The 18,972-nt window shown below is 32.5% G+C and overlaps 1 protein-coding gene across 11 annotated transcripts in view; it reads left to right on the top strand.

The window, feature by feature from the left end:
* The window catches only part of LOC145280100 (calcium homeostasis endoplasmic reticulum protein-like), a 401,340-nt gene that overhangs the window by 58,812 nt on the left and 323,556 nt on the right, over positions 1–18,972 (top strand). For 2 of the 11 annotated variants that reach the window (XM_080131833.1, XM_080131835.1), the window contains exon 1: positions 2,834–3,759. The exons of 7 other annotated variants lie outside the window; for them this stretch is intronic. In XM_080131833.1, coding sequence (XP_079987959.1) covers positions 3,648–3,759 — 112 coding nt within the window. In that variant the 5' untranslated portion in view covers positions 2,834–3,647. Of the gene's footprint in view, positions 1–2,833; positions 3,760–18,972 lie in introns of those variants that run through there. 2 more of the 11 variants (XM_080131838.1, XM_080131839.1) reach the window with 1 other exon arrangement.

The raw sequence follows: 18,972 nt of genomic DNA on the forward strand, positions 1-18,972 counted from the left end.
GCCTTGATAAATGGTGATTCATGTGTAAAAAAAAACAAAGAACAAAGAAAAAATAAGATTGTTGTCCTTCATGATAATGTAGCCAAAGCTGTTTGGCCCTCCTCTTATAATCAGTATATCTTTTTAGCCTTCATGCCCCAAAAGGTTGCCAACCTCTGGTGTGGAATATCTTTAAAAAATGTCATTTATAGAGGATGAATATTCAGTGGATTATGGATGTTATAGGCTCATTCCCCCGCCCTCATTATTTTATATATTCCTCTCTAAAATTCCAAAGATTTTGCTAATTATTATCAATTAAACATTAAGTTTAGATATTAATGCTTTTGAGTCTGCCAGATTACAGCCAATATATTTTTCTTGTTGGTTCAAGAATGGTCTTGAGCACTAATCTTGACTCATGGTAGGTATAAATACTGCTGGAATCAAATGAGTCTTGGAAAGAGGTTTTGCACTCATTTGAAACTTTCGTCTAAAAGGATGCGTGATATTAATCTCTTACCTGAGATAAAAGTTCAAATCTTTTAACCTTTGCTCCATTATTATATAATTTTTAGCCATGTTTGGCAAAGTTTTAAAACTGACCATTTTTGTTTTGTATATACATCTAACATATCTTGTGAGATATTAAAAGTTGGATCTAAATAGCATTTAAGCTAGTATATCAACATTTTATTCTGACTTATTCTCATTTATATTTACTGTATCATTTAAAAGAATTATGTAGTCCTGCCTGGACAATTATTAATATGTAAACATTCTTCAATTGTGACCAAGCAATCAAAATCAGCAAATTTTCACTTGAAAAATATAAGAAGAGTTGTTTCCCTTACAACTAAAATATTTGTTCTTTTTCTGTATAAGTTTTATTGATGTGCAAACAAATAAAAATTAAAAAGTAAATTGACTTTATTTTTATTCCCGGGCAATGCCGGGTAGGTACAGCTAGTATAACACAATTTGAAGTACTTCTCTATTGAAACCAAGTTACATATTTTGCATTTAAATATTGCTGATTGTTTTGATCCCTATTTTTCTTGTCTACATTGCAATTAACCTTTTATGACCTGAATTATGATGTAGATGATTAAAAACATTTATTGTTAATTTTAGTTAGTTTAAAAGGTAACGATACTGTGATTGTCTTCAAACTGGAAAAATTATGAAGTTCAATAAGGTAAGTTTACAGAATGCAATCACTGAGAAATTTTGCATTTCATAAACTTACCTTGATTATTATCCATAGTGCTTGAAAAATGTGTGACAACAAATGAAATCCTCCACTCTGAGAAAGATGACAGCATCCTGAATGTAAGCAATAGACAGTTGCAACCTGGAGCTATCTGGCATCTATCCAGATACTGAACTAATATGTACAAGATGTGTTTGAATCAATTTTCACTTTATTTATGCCGTTATATTCATTTATTTACCACTGAACGAATTAGTTTAACTCGGTCATAAAAGGTTAAAAAAAAAGAAGACTTTTGAATAAAAATAGGTGGAGAAAGGGGAAGAGGATGTATTAAAAACAAAAATCTAATAATCCGAAGGCTGCAAGTTCGATCCCTATTTTCACCTTCTTTCCATTTACACCTAAACATGCATTACACTAAACAAACCAGAAACTGGTTATTCGGATATAATGTTAAAAGAGAAATTTATAATTTTAAAATATGTTTCATTTTTTATTGTGAATGACTTTGAATAGTCCATACGTTAATCAACATCATATATTCCAAGCTTCAACACTTTTCACTTTCAAACCAGATGCTGAAAACCAGGCACTTTTTTTTTTTTTTTTTTTTTTTTACATGGGGGTCACCACTTATCAAGGCCCGAAGGCCACTTCAGGGATAAGGATTATTGCGTGTACAGTAATCAACAAGATAGTATTGTAGTAATCATTAGTATTGGAGGTTTTGATAGAGTGTCTTACTTAAAGGGGCTGTTTGTCAGGAGTTTGTTTATGTTGGACTTGAAGACGTCCAAGTTGTAGTCAGGTGGGAAACAGGCAAGCGGCAGAGAGTTCCACTGGCGTGCAGTTCTAAGAAAGAAGCTTTGCTCATGGAATCTACGTTTTAAGAGCAAAGTAACTGCAGCATTTGTTACATTACCTGCATTAAGACCCCCCCCCCCAATCCTCGTCATAATGTGAACTTCACATTTCCATCTTGCTTATTGACTTTTTTGCAACATTACTTCAACAGCTTTGATTAAATCCCTAGTTATATAAAAAAAAAATGTTAAGAAAATTAGATAAATTCTGTGAACCGTTCCATATAAGTTAACAAATTTACCGAATTTCCATTACTATATTGTCCAATTTCTACTGTACACTCTTTAACCCTTATCCTCGAGTGGCCTTTTGGCCTTGATAAGTGGTGATGCCTATGTAAAAAAAAAAAAAAAAAAAAAAAAAAAAAAAAAAAAAAAATCTGTTCTATAATAAGAGTAACAGCACTCAATTCCAGCCTTTCCTCATCATGGTTGGGGTGGTGGCAACTTGGTAGTGTTAGAGCTAATCTGTCTGGAACTCCAGTTCCTGGCATGATCGACAGATTTGACACCAGTGGTATTATTCTTGTTAAGGCATCTCCTTAAAAAAATCCAAATTCTACCCAATCTGCACCATCAACGATTACTACACTACCACATTACATTAACTAACCCTTTTCTTCAAGTGGCCTTCAAGACCTTAATAAGTCGTGACTCTCTTGTGCAAAAAAAAAAAAGTCACAACCCAGCTAACAGAGTTCAAATAAAAATCCAGGCCAGTGATTGCCAATCTCTTTTTACATGTTGGCACACTATTGATTTTTTTATTCTTTTTATTTTCGTTGCACACTTATCACGAAAGTAAATATTTTCTACTCCTAATGCTTTTTGAATTGAGCGGTCTTATCATGATTACAAAATTAAATGTCTTTATTAAATAAAATGAAATTAAATGGCTTCTAGCTATTATCTCTTTGCGGCACGCTAGTAAACATTCTGTGGTGCACTAGTGTACCACGGCACAGTGATTGGGAACCACTAATCTAGGCAAAGTTAGTACTAGAGTCTGTCGCTCTCTGGTCGTCTCTGTTTCTGTGCATGGTAAGCAAAAACGTGTCCAGTGTGGAACTAAAAATCAATGCAGTGAGAGTTGCAACACTTTTTTTGCACTTTTTTTTGCACTGTTTCATTCGAGTGTTGTGGGTTAAACCTTCTGCAACTTTGGAGTAAAAACTTGGAAGATTAATGAATAATTGCAAGCAACAAGGAGGACTTCTTACAGACAATCCTAAGCCAACTTGCTAAACAAACAAGCAAACGGCAACAACATGAATGTGTCTGGTATTTTCACTCCCTATTTTATGTGTGTATAAGAAGCATCCATAAAGCTGAGAGCTAGGCTGGTTGAAATGCCATCTTGTTTGACAAGCGTTGTTTATGTACCATTCGCATTATGATGTAATTTAGACAATTCTTTTTTTTTTTTTTTTATGTTTTGTCTGCTTTGTGAGGAGAGTCATTCAGTGTCTTCTGTGCTTACAGCTGCAATGTCACATCTAAAATTAGATGTCTTAATCTTACTGCACTGACAAGATGTACGCGTTTCTGTTTGTCTCATCATTATCAAACGTGATGTAACACAAGTGAAAATGAAGGACGAATCAGTAATAGGAGATGGTGGTAGGAGAGTAACCAGAAGTGGGATACGTATTACACAAAAATCTGAAAATTTGAAGGAAGTGTGTTCAATTCCTGGTCAAGGTAGTCTGTTTTCATTTTCTTTTCAGTTACACCCCCAAAATAAATTTGACTATAAACAATATCTGAGAAGAAACAGACGATGTAAATAGTTTATTGTTTCAATTTAAATTGTGATATAAAAATGTTACCCTTTTTTTTTCATTATTTGATTAATTTGTTTTAAAAATGTAAGATTTCTCTGTCATGGAACGTGTGCTCTGGCATATATATATATATATATCCTATATTATATTTCTTGTGAATTTGCATCTTAGTATGTGGTTATGTATTTTTACAAAGTAAAACCTACTCAGTCTCAAAGTAACTCAAAAAATAAGATGAGAAAAACACCAGGCTTGATCGTCACATTGATGCATTCTTAGTGCAATAATGCTTCTCATTTTAATAAAAACTTCATATATATATCAGTCTGTCTGTTCTACTTTTTCTCAGAAACTACTTGCCGATCTGGCTAAAATTTTGCATGGATTTTTGTTATAAGGTGCAGCGAACTAAGTATTATGGTATCCATTTGATACACAGTTAGGAATTAATAGGAATTAGTTACCACAATCCCACATTTACTGTAGAAATTTTCTAGGGAACTAATGGATCGATCTGGCTAAAATTTTGCATGGACCTTTGTTATGAAAAGGTGCAGCGAACTAAGTATTATGGTATTTGTTCAGTGCACAGTTAAGAATTAATAGGGATTAGTATTGAATACAAAAATTGTCCAAATTTAACCATATTAAACCATCAATTTGGCATAAAGCACTCATTCTTAGTCAATAGTCCATAACTTTTGCCCATTTTTTATGGGCAAAAAGTCTAGTAACATATAAATCTATACTATAAATTGTTTTTGTGTATTGATATTCATATTACAAATACCTTTTTCTATTTATTTAAAAAGAAAATACAACTTTGTTATACATGAGTCGTGAAATTGCATTCATTTGCATAGATCTAGTATATGCAAATTGCATATTCTTTAAAATATTAATTTTCATTAATTCCTGACTAGTTTTTTCGGTTTTCTTATGGGATCTTTTTATCATCTTTAGTTAACTATTATGTGTAATATTTCTAAGATTTCTTGGCCTTCGGGCCAAGATCAAAGTTTAGTATCTGTTCTGATACTACACTTCAATTTTTTGTACTCAGTTAGTGGAGAAATCCTTTACGACTGAGACAATTTAAAATTTTTGTTCCTTTCTCCATATTAAAAACATTGAAACAAGCTCCAAATTTGAGATAACATCCAGAATGCCTTTCTATATAATAGGCTTCCTTAACTGCCATAGAGAAAAGTTGATAGAGACTGCAGACGTCAAATTTTAAAAAACTTTGACCCCAATTTTGACCCCTTAACATTTATTGTTTTGGGCTCAAATTAAATCAAAATGTTTGACCCATGTCCAGGTAACCAAAATTGGCAAAGGAGTTTGGTAGAGTCTGCAAAGGTAGACTCTTTCAACTTTGACCTCTTCGCAGCCAAATTTTTGCCCCCAAACTGATTGAAAAGCTTGTCCTATGTCTGAATACACTTTATGTAAAATTTCAAATGTTTAGACCAAAAATTGGCTGAGTAATTTGGTAGAGACAGCAAAACTTAGACCCCAATTTTGTTAGATCCATGCCCAAGTAACCTATATCTTAAATTTCAAGTGTTAAGACCCAAAATTGGCGGAGGAGTTTGATAGAGTTCTCAAAGGTCAAATCGTTGAATTTTAACTCCTTAACAGCCAAATTTCTGTCCGAAAACCGATTAAAAAGATTTTCCTAAATCTCAATATCCCTTATGTAAAATATTGAGTTTGTACACCGAAAATGGACAGAGTTATTTGGCAGAGAAGTGCACACACACACACACACACACACACACACACACACACACACACACACACACACACACAGAGTTTCACTTTTATAGATATATAGATTATTTGAAAATATTTCAAAGTAGCAGGTGTCTCTGCAGAACTAAGTAATTTTTAAATATCTGAAGCTCAGAACACTTATTCTCGCTTTGGTGAGTACAAAACAAACATAGAAATCTAATCGCAGATGATCTCTTCTACTCCATTCTCTAAACTCTTTATCGTTATTCCCATGGAAAGTGCTTGGTTAAGCTTCAATCTCGTGTTTCTATTTGTAAGACATTCGCAACAAGAATGCATCGTGCAAAACTTTTCTTCCTTTCTGTGTTTAGCTTCAGGTGAAAAAAACCCCAAGAAATCCCCATCTGTAGAACACATTACCATGATACTGTTTCTCTGTAGACTACAGCATATTTTCAAATTCAATGTCAACAAATCTATTATATAAAAGGAACTTTGTGTGTGAGAGTTCATTCCCTATGGGCTCGGAAACGACTGGTTCGATTTTAAAAAAAATTTCACACAAAGGTACTTGATGTATCTGGGAGTACTCTTACGTATGTTTTGTATTGGAATTCATCCAATAAATATCGAAAATCGATAATAAAAAAAGAATCCAATTTAAGAAGGGAATCTGGTTTTGACCAAAGTAACATTTTTATACAACTTAACATCACAAATGCATTTGAAGTTTTATCACCGCACAAGCAGAAAGGCGCATCCAATAAAACCAACTGTAGATTCTTTTATAAGACAGGGGTGCGTTTGAAATGAATGTTTCTTTTTTAGAGCACAATTGAACCATGCTACTTAACTGGATACTTAGATTTATATATCTATAAAAGTGAGAATGTGTGTGTGAGGACACTTCTTAAGTCCTTTCTACTTATCCTTCAGCTAACATTCCCGTATGTGGAGACTTCAATGTTCACAACGTCGAATGGTTGACCCACTCAAACAAGACCGATGATGAGGGGAGGTTCTGTCATGATTTCTCCATTGCCTATGACCTCACTCAGATTGTTCAGGAACCTACCCGTGTGCCCGATAATGACGGCCAGTATGCGAGCCTACTAGACCTTTTTCTCACAACTTGCCCTGAACTATGTTCAGTTTCTGTTCTGTCGCCTCTTGGATCTTCCGACCACTCTGTTGTATCAATCAAGATAAAAATGAAATATAATAAGTCCCCAGACGTACCTCTTCATCGTACAGTATATCGATACACTAAGGCTGACTGGGATAGCTTCCGTACATTTATATCTGATCTACCTCTGCATTCCATGTTTAAAAAGGATGTGTCCTCTATAGTATTAGACCTAACTGAATGGTTAATTGTAGGTATTGACCATTTCATACCCTCTAAAAAGTTTCAGCAAAAACCTAACAGCCAGCCATGGTTCTCTCCAGAATGTGCTGCTGCCATTGCGCACAGAAATCACTTTTTCCACTGCTTCAAACGTAATAGATGTATGGAAACTAAAGCCGTTTTCAGGACTGCCAGCAACCATTGTAAGAAAGTAATAAGGAACGCAAGAGTGTTGTATGCTGAATCTGTTAAGTCCAAAGTAGCTGAGCAGCGGCTTGGTTCCCACCAGTTTTGGCAAATAGCAAACAGAATCCTGAACAGAAGCGTGTGCTCCATCCCAACTATTATCAATGGACCTGAGGTAATCTCGTCAGCATCTGACAAAGCCAAACTCTTTGTCAAGAACTTTGCAGCTAATTCTACCCTTTGCGACCAAGACCGCCAACCCCCAATATTTCCTCCTGTATCAGAAAACACGCTATGTGATATACGTATATCTGTATGTGATGTTGCGAAGCTAATCAAAAACCTTGATTCGAGTAAAGCAACTGGCCCTGACGGTATTCCAATTATAGTACTCAAAAAACTTCAACCTGAATTAGCGCCCATACTTACAAAACTGTTTAAACGTTGTCTTAAGGAGAATAGTTTCCCATCTCCCTGGAAAATCTCATCAGTATGCCCTGTATTTAAGAATTCAGGTGATCGCTCATCCCCCTCTCAGTACAGGCCAATAAGTCTCCTGTGCGTCATGAGTAAGTTGCTAGAATCTGTGTTAAATACAGAAGTAATCAAACATCTCAACAAAAATGACCTTCTTAGTGACACTCAATATGGTTTCCGTTCTGCTAGATCTACAGCAGATGTCCTTACAGTTATATCGCATAGGATTAGCAAATCTCTCGACGGTGGCAATCTTTCTAGGGCAATTGCTCTTGACATATCTAAAGCCTTTGATAGGGTATGGCATAAAGGTTTACTTCATAAGATCGCTAGCTATGGTATAGCTGGAAAAGTCTTCTCAATTATTAAATCATTTCTCTCTGATAGGTTCATAAGAGTAGTAGTTGAGGGGCAAAAATCAGAAGCTCACAGTATTAATGCCGGTGTCCCTCAGGGATCCATCCTGGGCCCAACTCTTTTCCTGATCTACATTAATGATCTTCCAAATCATATCCTTACATCATTTGTAGACATTTATGCTGACGACACTACCATTTATGGTAGCACATCTAAGACAGTAAACGACCAAGTTCTCTCCAATTCTCTCTCCTCTGATCTTGAGCACGTAGTACAATGGGGAAAGGAGTGGCTGGTTACTTTTAATGCATCTAAAACCAAGCTTCTCTCTTTACATCATCAACATTCTAATTCACATTTGTCATCAATTGAAATGAATGGCTCTCGTCTTCAGGAGGCCTCAAGTTTTGACAAGCTTCTGGGCTTGACCATTACTCCTGATCTTAAATGGAACACGTATATCAAATCTGTTGCCAGGGCCGCTGGAAAAATGGTGGGATCTTTCTATCGATCCAGTAGATATCTCACTGCTGATGCTATTCTCTACCTATATAAGAGCCAGGTACGTCCAAGGATGGAATACTGTTGCCACATCTGGGCAGGAGCTGCTAGAAAGGACTTGTCCTGCCTTGATAGAGTTCAAAATAGACTTCGTAGCCTCGTAGGAGATGTCCTTTTCTCCTCCTTGCAACCTCTATCTCACAGAAGAGATGTTGCGAGTTTGTCTCTGATGTATCGTTATTTTCATGGAAAGTGTTCAACTGAGCTTCAATCTATGGTCCCCCCTCGCCAAACTTTCACAAGAAACACTCGTCTAGCTGTAAACACTATCAATAATTTCCCCCACTCTTTATCTGTGCCTAAACCTAAACGTAGATTCCATGAACAAAGCTTCTTTCTTAGAACTGCACGCCTGTGGAATTGTCTTCCGTTTTCCTGCTTTCCGGCTGACTACAATATGGTTGTGTTCAAGTCTAAAGTAAATAAGTTCTTGATGAGCCGTTCCATATAAGTTATCAAATTTACCAAATTTTCATTACTAATGATTACTATATTGACCAATTTCTACTGTACACTCTTTAACCCTTATCCTTGAGTGGCCTCTGGGCCTTGATAATGTGGTGACGCCTCTGTAAAAAAAAAAAAAAAAAAAAAAAAACCTATATACTCAAGAAATGTTTGATCTACAAACTTAAAAATTGGCTAATAACATTTAAGTTAATTCAAGTGATTATGTGAAAATAATCTCATAAAACCAACAGTTGGTCCTCTGATAAGACAGCAATGCATTCGAAATGAATATTTCTGTTTAGTATGACATGAAAAGAAACTGGAATCTTAGGAAGATCTCCATCATTCCAGTTATTGTAGGCGCAACTGGACTCATGAAAAAGAATTTCAAAAACTACCTGACAAATATACTTGATGAACCAAGTACAAAAGAGATTCAAACAATTGCATTCAAAGAGACGGTCAGAATCTTAAAAAGATCTCTCAGTTGGAATATACAAAATAGTGGGTGAATGTTTGGCATCCAGTAGGATACCTCATCCCCAGTTTGAACAAGCTGATAAGAAAATGGAAAAAGAAAGTCATTAGATACAAATTGCATATTTGAGAGCATTTAGCCCCCCCCCCCCCATAACTGCGTCAATATTGAAATATTAACCTTCTTTTTATATCTTTACTAGCGAGCCGCCTTGCATTGCTCGGTCATAAAATTTGCATAAATATTGTATTTTAATTAATGCAGATGTATCAGTTTCTTTCTGTTTTTTTTTAATTCATTTTTTTAAAAGGAATTTAACGTTACGTTTAATACCTACGGTATTTCTGTTTATAATAAGAATATTATAAAGAGAAATGCCGTAGGTATTGAACGTAACGTTAAATTCCTTTAAAAAAACAAAAATGAAAAAAAAACAAAAAAACAGAAAGAAACTGAGACATATGCATGCAAGTATTATGTTTTTTTTTTAACAGTTCACTTCTTGTAAATAAAAAAAATACTACTCTAGCTGAGATCGATACCAAAACCTAGACAGCGAGTCAAATACGATAACCATTAGGCCAACTTGACACATGCGCATTTGTGAAACAATTTACAAACAGATAAAAATCCGATGACCCCCCCCTCCTACTAATTTTTAAATTTTGACCCTTTAGAAGCCTGTTTTTCTTGATAGAAATGGATTTAAAAGTTTTCAACCTGTCTGAATACCCTATTAGCCAATTTTCAAGTTTGTAGATCAAACATTTCTTGAGTATATAGGTTAAGAAGTGTCCACACACGCACACACACATTCTCACTTTTATGGATATATAAACCTAAATTTAGTATTAAGAATGTTTCCCTTAAACACACAATGAAATCTTTTACTTTGGTTGATTCAATATTGTACAATGATGAAACATGTTTTGCCAGCTTCCACAGTCCATGGTGATATCCATTTTGCTACTTTTAGCTCCTTGATTGAATTCTGCTTTACTGAATTACATTTTATTAAATCTAACGTTGTCAAGCACTTGTCTGACATAGCTCTAATTTCCTATTGTTTTTCATCTCCGATGTTTTCGCTTGTACATCTTAGAAATCTTATCATTTTGTTTTTTTGTTTTGTATCGTTGAAAGCTCGTAAGCAAAAGCATCGATTAGATTTCCCTGAAGAGCTTTCCTAGACAGTTGACGACAGCACTTTGTGTGTGCGTCGGTTGTTGTCGGTGATTTGAAACTGATTAGATAAATCCAACAGAGACGCATTGTACTTTGTTCTCTTCCAATGATGCTAGATAGGAAACACTCAACCTTCATACTGCAGATGCTATGCTACTGATACAAAGATATGAGATGCAATAACCGTTGCAAAACAAGTTCAGGAGAAGAAATCTTTGGATTCTTTAATTACTGGAAGAAGTTAGATCACAACATATTTAAAAACAAACCTTTTTATAAATTTGTGTGAAAAATAGTTTATATGACTGAAGTTATGGGTTTAGAAAATAAATAAGTTCATTTGAACCAAAGAAAAATTGAGCATCCATTTAGGCTCATTAAAATGAACAAATCTTTTGGTGCACATCCAGAATATGACCCAATCTTTGGCAATTTCTAAGCCATTCTTAATGTGGAGAAGGGAGCACCATTTGAATTAATTGTCTGGCAGTGTTTGTTTCAGCATCTTCCAGCTGCTTATGTAATCTGTTGGAATTTGCTGACATGAAGTTGTCAGAGATTGAAAACTGGATAAGTGCCACATTTTTTTTTTTCACTTTGAAAATCAATATAGTTTTGTCTTTTAACAATGGTTTAAATCTCATTAAAAACAGATTAAACATTCGGGGTGGCAATTTTATAAGTTCCAAACCTTAGCGACTACTGATCAGAAGTTAACAAATGAGGGCTTGTTGGAAAGCTAATGACTTGAATTGTGACATTTACCGTTAAGATCGCATATTAAGGATATCGTCCATCATACAAAGCCTATTTTTGGCACTTTTTTACAACCATAAAATGTTTGTTTTCCTAGTTTTGCATATGAATTACAAAATATCTGATATTTCTTGAAAACCTCTGGCCGTGATGGAGAGGAGACTAGCACTTGCTGGTATGGTTTCAAAAGATCTGAAATAACAGCAAAAGGAGACTTGATTCCAAATATTTCGCCTATGTTATATCTCCCCTCTTTGGTTTTCATACATAAAGTAAATTTCACAGTGTATAAAGATTATTTGATACTGGAGATATTCATAATTGTACCCTATTTCCAAAAGAGAGGAATAGCATATGAGAAATATTTGAAATCAAATCACCTCTTGCTGTTATTTCAGATCATTTGAAACTGTAGCAGCTAGTTTTAGTCTCCCCTCCATCAAGGTCAGAGGTTTTGGGGAAATATATATCTATACTCATAGCCAAGTTGAATATTGAAATACTCATCTCTTTGGTTCTATGGGATGAAACTACATGAAAATTTGCAGGCTTTTTGAAGATTATAATACTATTCTATGGTTAAAATTTTATGACAATTATTAAAAAAAGAACCTATATTTTCAAACCAATAAAATATGCCCAAATTTGCCTACATTTGTATATATAGTGTCCTGGCAGCCTAGCGCTTTATTTTTTCTGCTTTGGGATGAATTTTACTTAAGTTTTTTTGTTGTTGCTTGGTTGTCTCCCTTATGGCCTTGCCAGGCCACTAATATATATATATATATATATATATATATATATATATATATATATATATATATACTGGTTTTACCCTGTCATGTGTTGCTGTGGCTCAATTTGGTGTAATGGAAAAGTCTAATAAAAAGAGAAAATGCATGTTTCTTATATTCTTAGTACAGCAATCGACTCCCACACAAAAAAAAAAAAAAAAAATGCGAAAATGTAAGAAGCGTTACTCTTGCAGCACGTAATGGGTCTGATATTTTAGTGTTTTATGTAAAACAGTGTCAGAGTTTTTTAGCTTGAACTGATTTTCGCGAATGTAACGTATGTTTTTCTAGCCGACTAAACGGTACATTAAATCGAAAGGGTTTGTCTTACTAAACACAGATACGAAAAAGTTGTAGGAAACTTAGTATGTAGCAAATGTGATATCGTTAATGAAGAAGAAACATTCATAAATGTTAATTTAAGCACGTATGGAATTCTTTAGTAAAGAAAAAGCAATCATAATTTTCTGATGGTAATCAGACCTTTATCTGGTTCTTTATTTTGTTTTTGTTTTTCAATTTGAATGCAAGTAATTACACAATCTAAATATGTAACTAATAAAAATAAATAATAAATTGCTCATAGTTAGAATCGTCGGTTAGAGTCGTCCAAACCGGAAGTAAAAACTGAGTAGTCACGCAGTTTATGTTTTTTTTTTTTTTGATTTTCAAGTGTAATGCAAGTAATTTCATGATATGGTTGTGTTGTAATGGTATAAATTTTTCTTTTTAATTTTCAAGTGTAACGCAAGTAATTTCACGATCTCATTGTGTTGTAATAGTAATAATTTTATTTTTTTGTTTTTGATTTTCAAGTGTAATGCAAGTAATTTCACGATATGGTTGCGTTGTAATAGTAATTTGTAAAAAATGAGATGTTAGTTTCCAAAAAAGCAAAAAGGCAAAAAGGTAATGTTAATCGGACCATAATTCATTTGTTCTTTTTTTGTTTTGTTTTTTATGGGAGAGAAGGAAAAAAAATAACATAAAAAAAAAGGAAAAAAATGGCTTTAATAACCCTTTACGAATCCAAACCGGTGTTTAATCCCACTGTTCCTTGTGGATGCATTCTCAGTGGTGTTAAGTGGTAGCAGGAGTAGTAGGAATTTAATAGGGAGAAAAGATTTTACAACTTCTATTTATTATAACTGATTTTGGCAGTCTCACCGGAAAAAATGTAGGAATGTACAGTTATCGAGGAAGTGTAAGGGTAATAGGCCTATAGCACACCTCAGATCCTGTGCTGCAGTTTGTGCACATTACATTTGTATGTAATGTCTTGATTTTTAATCCTATTAAGGTCAAACTCAGAAGGGAAAAAATGAGTTCATTATATATATATATATATATCTCATTCAAACACAGTAGTGTTTGTGAATATATTTGTGGCAGTTTTAGTCATTTAAAACTGCTTTAAAGCTACACTGCTCACTCATTTTTCGACCAAATTTCAAACAATTATTACAGTTTATAGATCACCTTCTCAGCTATATTATGAAAAAAAATTTCTAATTTTCGTTCAGTAAAACAAAAGTTATGATGAATTTACTAGTGTTCAAAATCATAAAAAACGTAAGGAGGTGAGCAACGTTTTTTATGACTGGTTTCCACAGCAAGAACTTTGCTAAAGTGACTGCTGTTGTTACCAATTCACCGCTCTTGCAAAAAGAGAAGTTACAAGTGAAACAGAGAATGAAAGAATGAAAGGGAGATAATTGGGTGAATTTTATTGAAAGCAGACTAGTGCCATACATTGTTATTACATATGTGTATGTTATGTTTATGGGGGCAAAAAAATAAGATTGAAATTAAATAAAGAACAAGTGAATTTACTGGAAGCCTGCAAAAATCATGGATTACAGTAGAAAAATACGAGCATGAAAAGTAATATGGTTAAGCTTGAACATGGAAAAGTAAAGGACTAGTTGTTAAAACTGGAAAAGAAAAGGACAAGATATTCTAGTAAAAAATATAATAAATTTATAACTTAAAATATTGCAGCATTAAAAATATTTTTTAAATTCAATTTATAATATTATATAATCAATTCTTAATGCTGCAATATTTTAAATTATAAATTGGAAATATGTTTTTTTTTAGTATATTTACCTTTTATTTATACCAATCTTTTAATTTATTAAGCTCAATGTAATTTCAGAGCATATGACAAATAAATGACAAATGCCTATATTCTAAATTTCAAGCCTTTGGCTATCTTACAATTTATTATTTTAAGTACATTGTGCATATGCATTTATTTTCTTTTAATGAATTGATAAGTGCTTCTTCCTCTGATGAGTTAAGGGAAGAATAAATTCATTGATTTATTTAATAATTAAATGAATGATTTTGTGCTACGAAACAGGTGCTGTCAAAAATTGTGCATGTCAATGTACTTAAAAAGAATAAATTGTAAGATGGACAACATCTTGAAATTTGATATGTAGGCATTTGTCATTGCAAACACTTTTTCCTAATTCAAGTAATGTAACCCAAGCCCAATGGATAACCCAACGGTCACAATATTTTAACGGTTCATTATACGTGAATGCAATAGAACAAATATGACAAAGTCGATTTTATAGTCTGTTTCAATATAACTCAAATAACTCACACATTCAGAGATCATGGTTTTCTATTATCCACTTATCTTTTATTCGAATTTTCCAGAGAAGAGAAACAACTTGTGAATCAAAATAAAGTGTTAGATATTCTGCTCATGTCTTATCTGCGTCAAAGATATTTAGAAATCCTTTTTGTTCTTGTAATATACTTTCATAGATAAAATGTATGCACTTGGTCATTTTGTTAGTACACTTGTACCTTCAAGAGTGGCTGATAAAAAGTTTAGTAACCAGCAGATGAAAAACTGAAAGAAAATTAACAGAAAAGAAGCAGCTAGATTTTTTTTTTTTTGAAAGTAAAGCAAATGGACAAATAAATATCCAGTCAACTCATTGTTCTATTAATTGGTTTCATCTTTTCAAGAAGTTCTATCAGTTTCTTTAATTTTTTTTGTAGGATGCATCGGTTATAGACAGGCTAACTGGTTTAATGATTATGGTATAAATAATTGATCTACATGGATAGTAATTTTGAGCTTTTGGATGAGTTTTTTTAATTTTTTTTTTTTTTAAAATAAATAATCTGACCATACTGGAATTACTGTCAGCAATTTTTGCAGGAATTTTTTTTTTTTTTTTTTGTCCCCTGACAAAGGGGGGATTGTTGGTACCTTGACAAATGAGGGATTGTACTGTGTAAATCACTCCCGTTCGTTCACACTTTTCTCAATAACCATGCCTTGGGTTTTTTTTTTAAAAATTGCACAAACATTATTCATAGTGAGCATAAATTTTTGCCAGAACGGATTTTCTAGGATAACTCAGGTTGCCCCCTCTAAGGGGCATTATAAGGGTAAAATTGCCTCAAATTGTTTACTTATGGAGGGGGACCCCACACGCTTGGCTTGTTTAAATTGATTCTGGAGTTGGAAAACAGATTTCTTTCTCAGTCAGTTCTTTATCTCTGGTTGTTAGAAGGCATTACTTTCCTTTCTAAATTTTGTATCAACTTTGTAAATATTTAAAAAAAAAAATTATTTTATTGTTACACCGAAAAGTTTTGTGTCAATTACACACTGATCATATTCTTCTTTTGGGCCTTCCAATGCATGTTAAATCGAAAATGATTATAATGGTTATTAGTTAAAGGAAGATCTCTTTAGGGAGATATTAATCCATTGCTTTTAGTTATTTTCAAGTTTTGTACTCATCGACAGTTATAAGCCTAAGCTTAATTGACGTAGAGCTAGGCGTAAGGGGTTAATCAACAGAAGAGAATAGAGGCAATGAGAAGAAAAGAGAACCTGAGGGCGACAGAGGATACAGTCCAGCCCTGCCGCCGCCACCATCTGTACTGCTGACTACACCTGCAGCAAGTGCCAATGAAGCTGCAAATCCAGAATTGGACTGTATACTGAAAATATGCCCCCCCCCCTTTTGCAAAATCATGTTTTCATTTAAATATTTTCATTTTTCAAAATTTAGCCGAAATATTGGAATCCTTTGAGATGAGTAATTTGTGTATTTATTTATTTGTTTGTGGATTGTTATCCTCATCTTCATAGTTTCTGTTTCATCATGTTTCGGCCAACTACTTTCTTCAGGTGGTTAACCGCGATGGGATAGGAATGTTGAGTCTTGTAACTGTGTCCCCAGTAATTACTGCCTTCCATAGTTGTCGTCTCACCATGGTTTGACCAACTAATCCTCTGGCCTGCTTTAGGTAGGATTGAAACAGCTATCTTCAGACAATGCTCACCTGGAATCATACAGATTCAGTGCCTCTATCCACTGTGCCATGATATTGATGGTAGTAATTACTGGGGATACAGTTACGAGACTCAGCATTCCTATCCTGTTGCGGTTAATCACCCGAAGAAGACCAGACGATGAGTTTGCTGAAATGTGGTGAAACAACAACTATGAAGATAGGGATAACAGTCTGCAAATAAATCTATATATATAAAAGCGAAAATGTATGTGTGTATGTTTGTGTGTTTACTAAAAACTTTCGACAGACAGAGCAAAAATTCACAAAATTGGTCTCATATGAAAGCCCCATCCTTCGCCCGACAAATATCGAAAAATTGGCCAAAAACGTCAATTTTTTCATCCTGAAATCAACACTTTTCTACAGGGCGGGGGTCAACAAAAACTGTCCTCTCATAATGAGATCGATTCTACGCATGCGTCAGATGACGTCATGACCTGATTTAGTTTAAATATTTGAAGAACTGAGACAATTTCACGTACGTCGTGTTAGCTCAGTTGGTTAGAGCGTTGGGTCATTATCTAAACGTTTTGGGTTCGAATCGTGGTGTGAGATGTCTTCTTTTTTTTTTTTTTAAATTTGAATATTGAAGCAGGGTTATTTAAGCCATTTTTCACGTAGCGTTCGTTTTTCTGTTTTTTTTTTGTTTTACTTCGCTTATTCTTAGGTTTTCATTAACACCCCCCACCCCCCGACCGACCACACACACCCAAAAACACCCGGGTACCCACCGATTTTTAAAATTTTATATTGAAACAGCCATTTTTCACATTTTTTTTTTTTTTTTTTCAGAAGTTTTAACGTTCGTTTTTCTGTTTTTGTTTTTTTGTTTTTTCAATCGTTCGTTTGCCTTACACTAGTTTTTTTTTGTTTTTTTTTTCGATTTTTTGATTGGCCAAAAACATTAATTTCTTTACCCTCAACTGGGCACTTTTCTACAGGGAGGGGTCGCTTTTTTCACCAAAATTTTTAAAAGTCATCCCCTCTTTTCGATTATCTAGCTTTAATTTAAACCTCAATCACTTCCAGTTTGACGATGGGCACAACAGCTAACGCGTCACATGTTTTTTTTTCATTTTCTTTTCCTGCTTGTTGTACAGATTTGAGCCTGCCTAATACCACTTTTTTTGCGCTCGTAATTTTCCTTTTTTTTTTTTTGCTCAACCAACACCCTTACACACACCTCCACTTTCTTTTCCGCCTTTGCGTCACGGGTTCAAGCCTTACTGTCTACTACAAGTGTTTTATTTTGCTAAACGCTCACCTACAAACACCCGGGCAACGCTGAGCACCCAGGCTAGTAAATAAATAAATAAGTAAGTAAATAAATAAATAAGTAAATAAGTAAATAAGTAAATAAATAAGTAAATAATTAAATAAGTAAATAAGTAAGTAAATAAATAAATAAATAAGTAAGTAAATAAATAAATAAATAAGTAAGTAAGTAAATAAATAAATAAGTAAGTAAATAAATAAATAAGTAAATAAATAAATAAGTAAATAAATAAATAAATAAGTAAATAAATAAATAAATAAGTAAATAAATAATTAAATAAGTAAATAAGTAAGTAAATAAATAAGTAAATAAGTAAATAAATAAATAAATAAGTAAATAAATAAATAAGTAAATAAATAAGTAAATAAATAAGTAAATAAGTAAGTAAATAAATAAATAAGTAAGTAAATAAATAAATAAGTAAATAAATAAATAAATAAGTAAATAAATAAATAAGTAAATAAATAAATAAGTAAATAAATAAGTAAATAAGTAAATAAATAAGTAAATAAGTAAGTAAATAAGTAAATCAATAAATAAGTAAGTAAATAAATAAATAAGTAAATAAATAAATAAGTAAATAAATAAGTAAATAAATAATTAAATAAGTAAATAAGTAAGTAAATAAATAAGTAAATAAGTAAGTAAATAAATAAATAAATAAGTAAATAAATAAATAAGTAAATAAATAAATAAGTAAGTAAATAAATAAATAAGTAAATAAATAAATAAATAAATAAATAAATAAGTAAATAAATAATTAAATAAGTAAATAAGTAAGTAAATAAATAAGTAAATAAGTAAGTAAGTAAATAAATAAATAAATAAGTAAATAAATAAATAAGTAAATAAATAAATAAGTAAATAAATAAATAATTAAATAAGTAAATAAATAATTAAATAAGTAAATAAATAAGTAAATAAATTATTAAATAAGTAAGTAAATAAATAATTAAATAAGTAAATAAATAAGTAAGTAAATAAGTAAGTAAATAAATAAGTAAATAAGTAAGTAAATAAATAAGTAAATAAGTAAGTAAGTAAATAAGTAAATAAATAGATAAGTAAATGAGTAAATAAGTAAGTAAATAAATAAGTAAATAAATAAATAAGTAAGTAAGTAAATAGATAAATAAGAAAGTAAATAATAATACAAGTTTTTTATTTTGCTAAACGCTCACCTACAA

The sequence above is a fragment of the Euprymna scolopes genome, chromosome 7, assembly GCF_053919585.1.
Source record: "Euprymna scolopes isolate OS-2025 chromosome 7, ASM5391958v1, whole genome shotgun sequence".
In the NCBI taxonomy this organism is placed as follows: Eukaryota; Metazoa; Mollusca; class Cephalopoda; order Sepiida; family Sepiolidae; genus Euprymna; species Euprymna scolopes.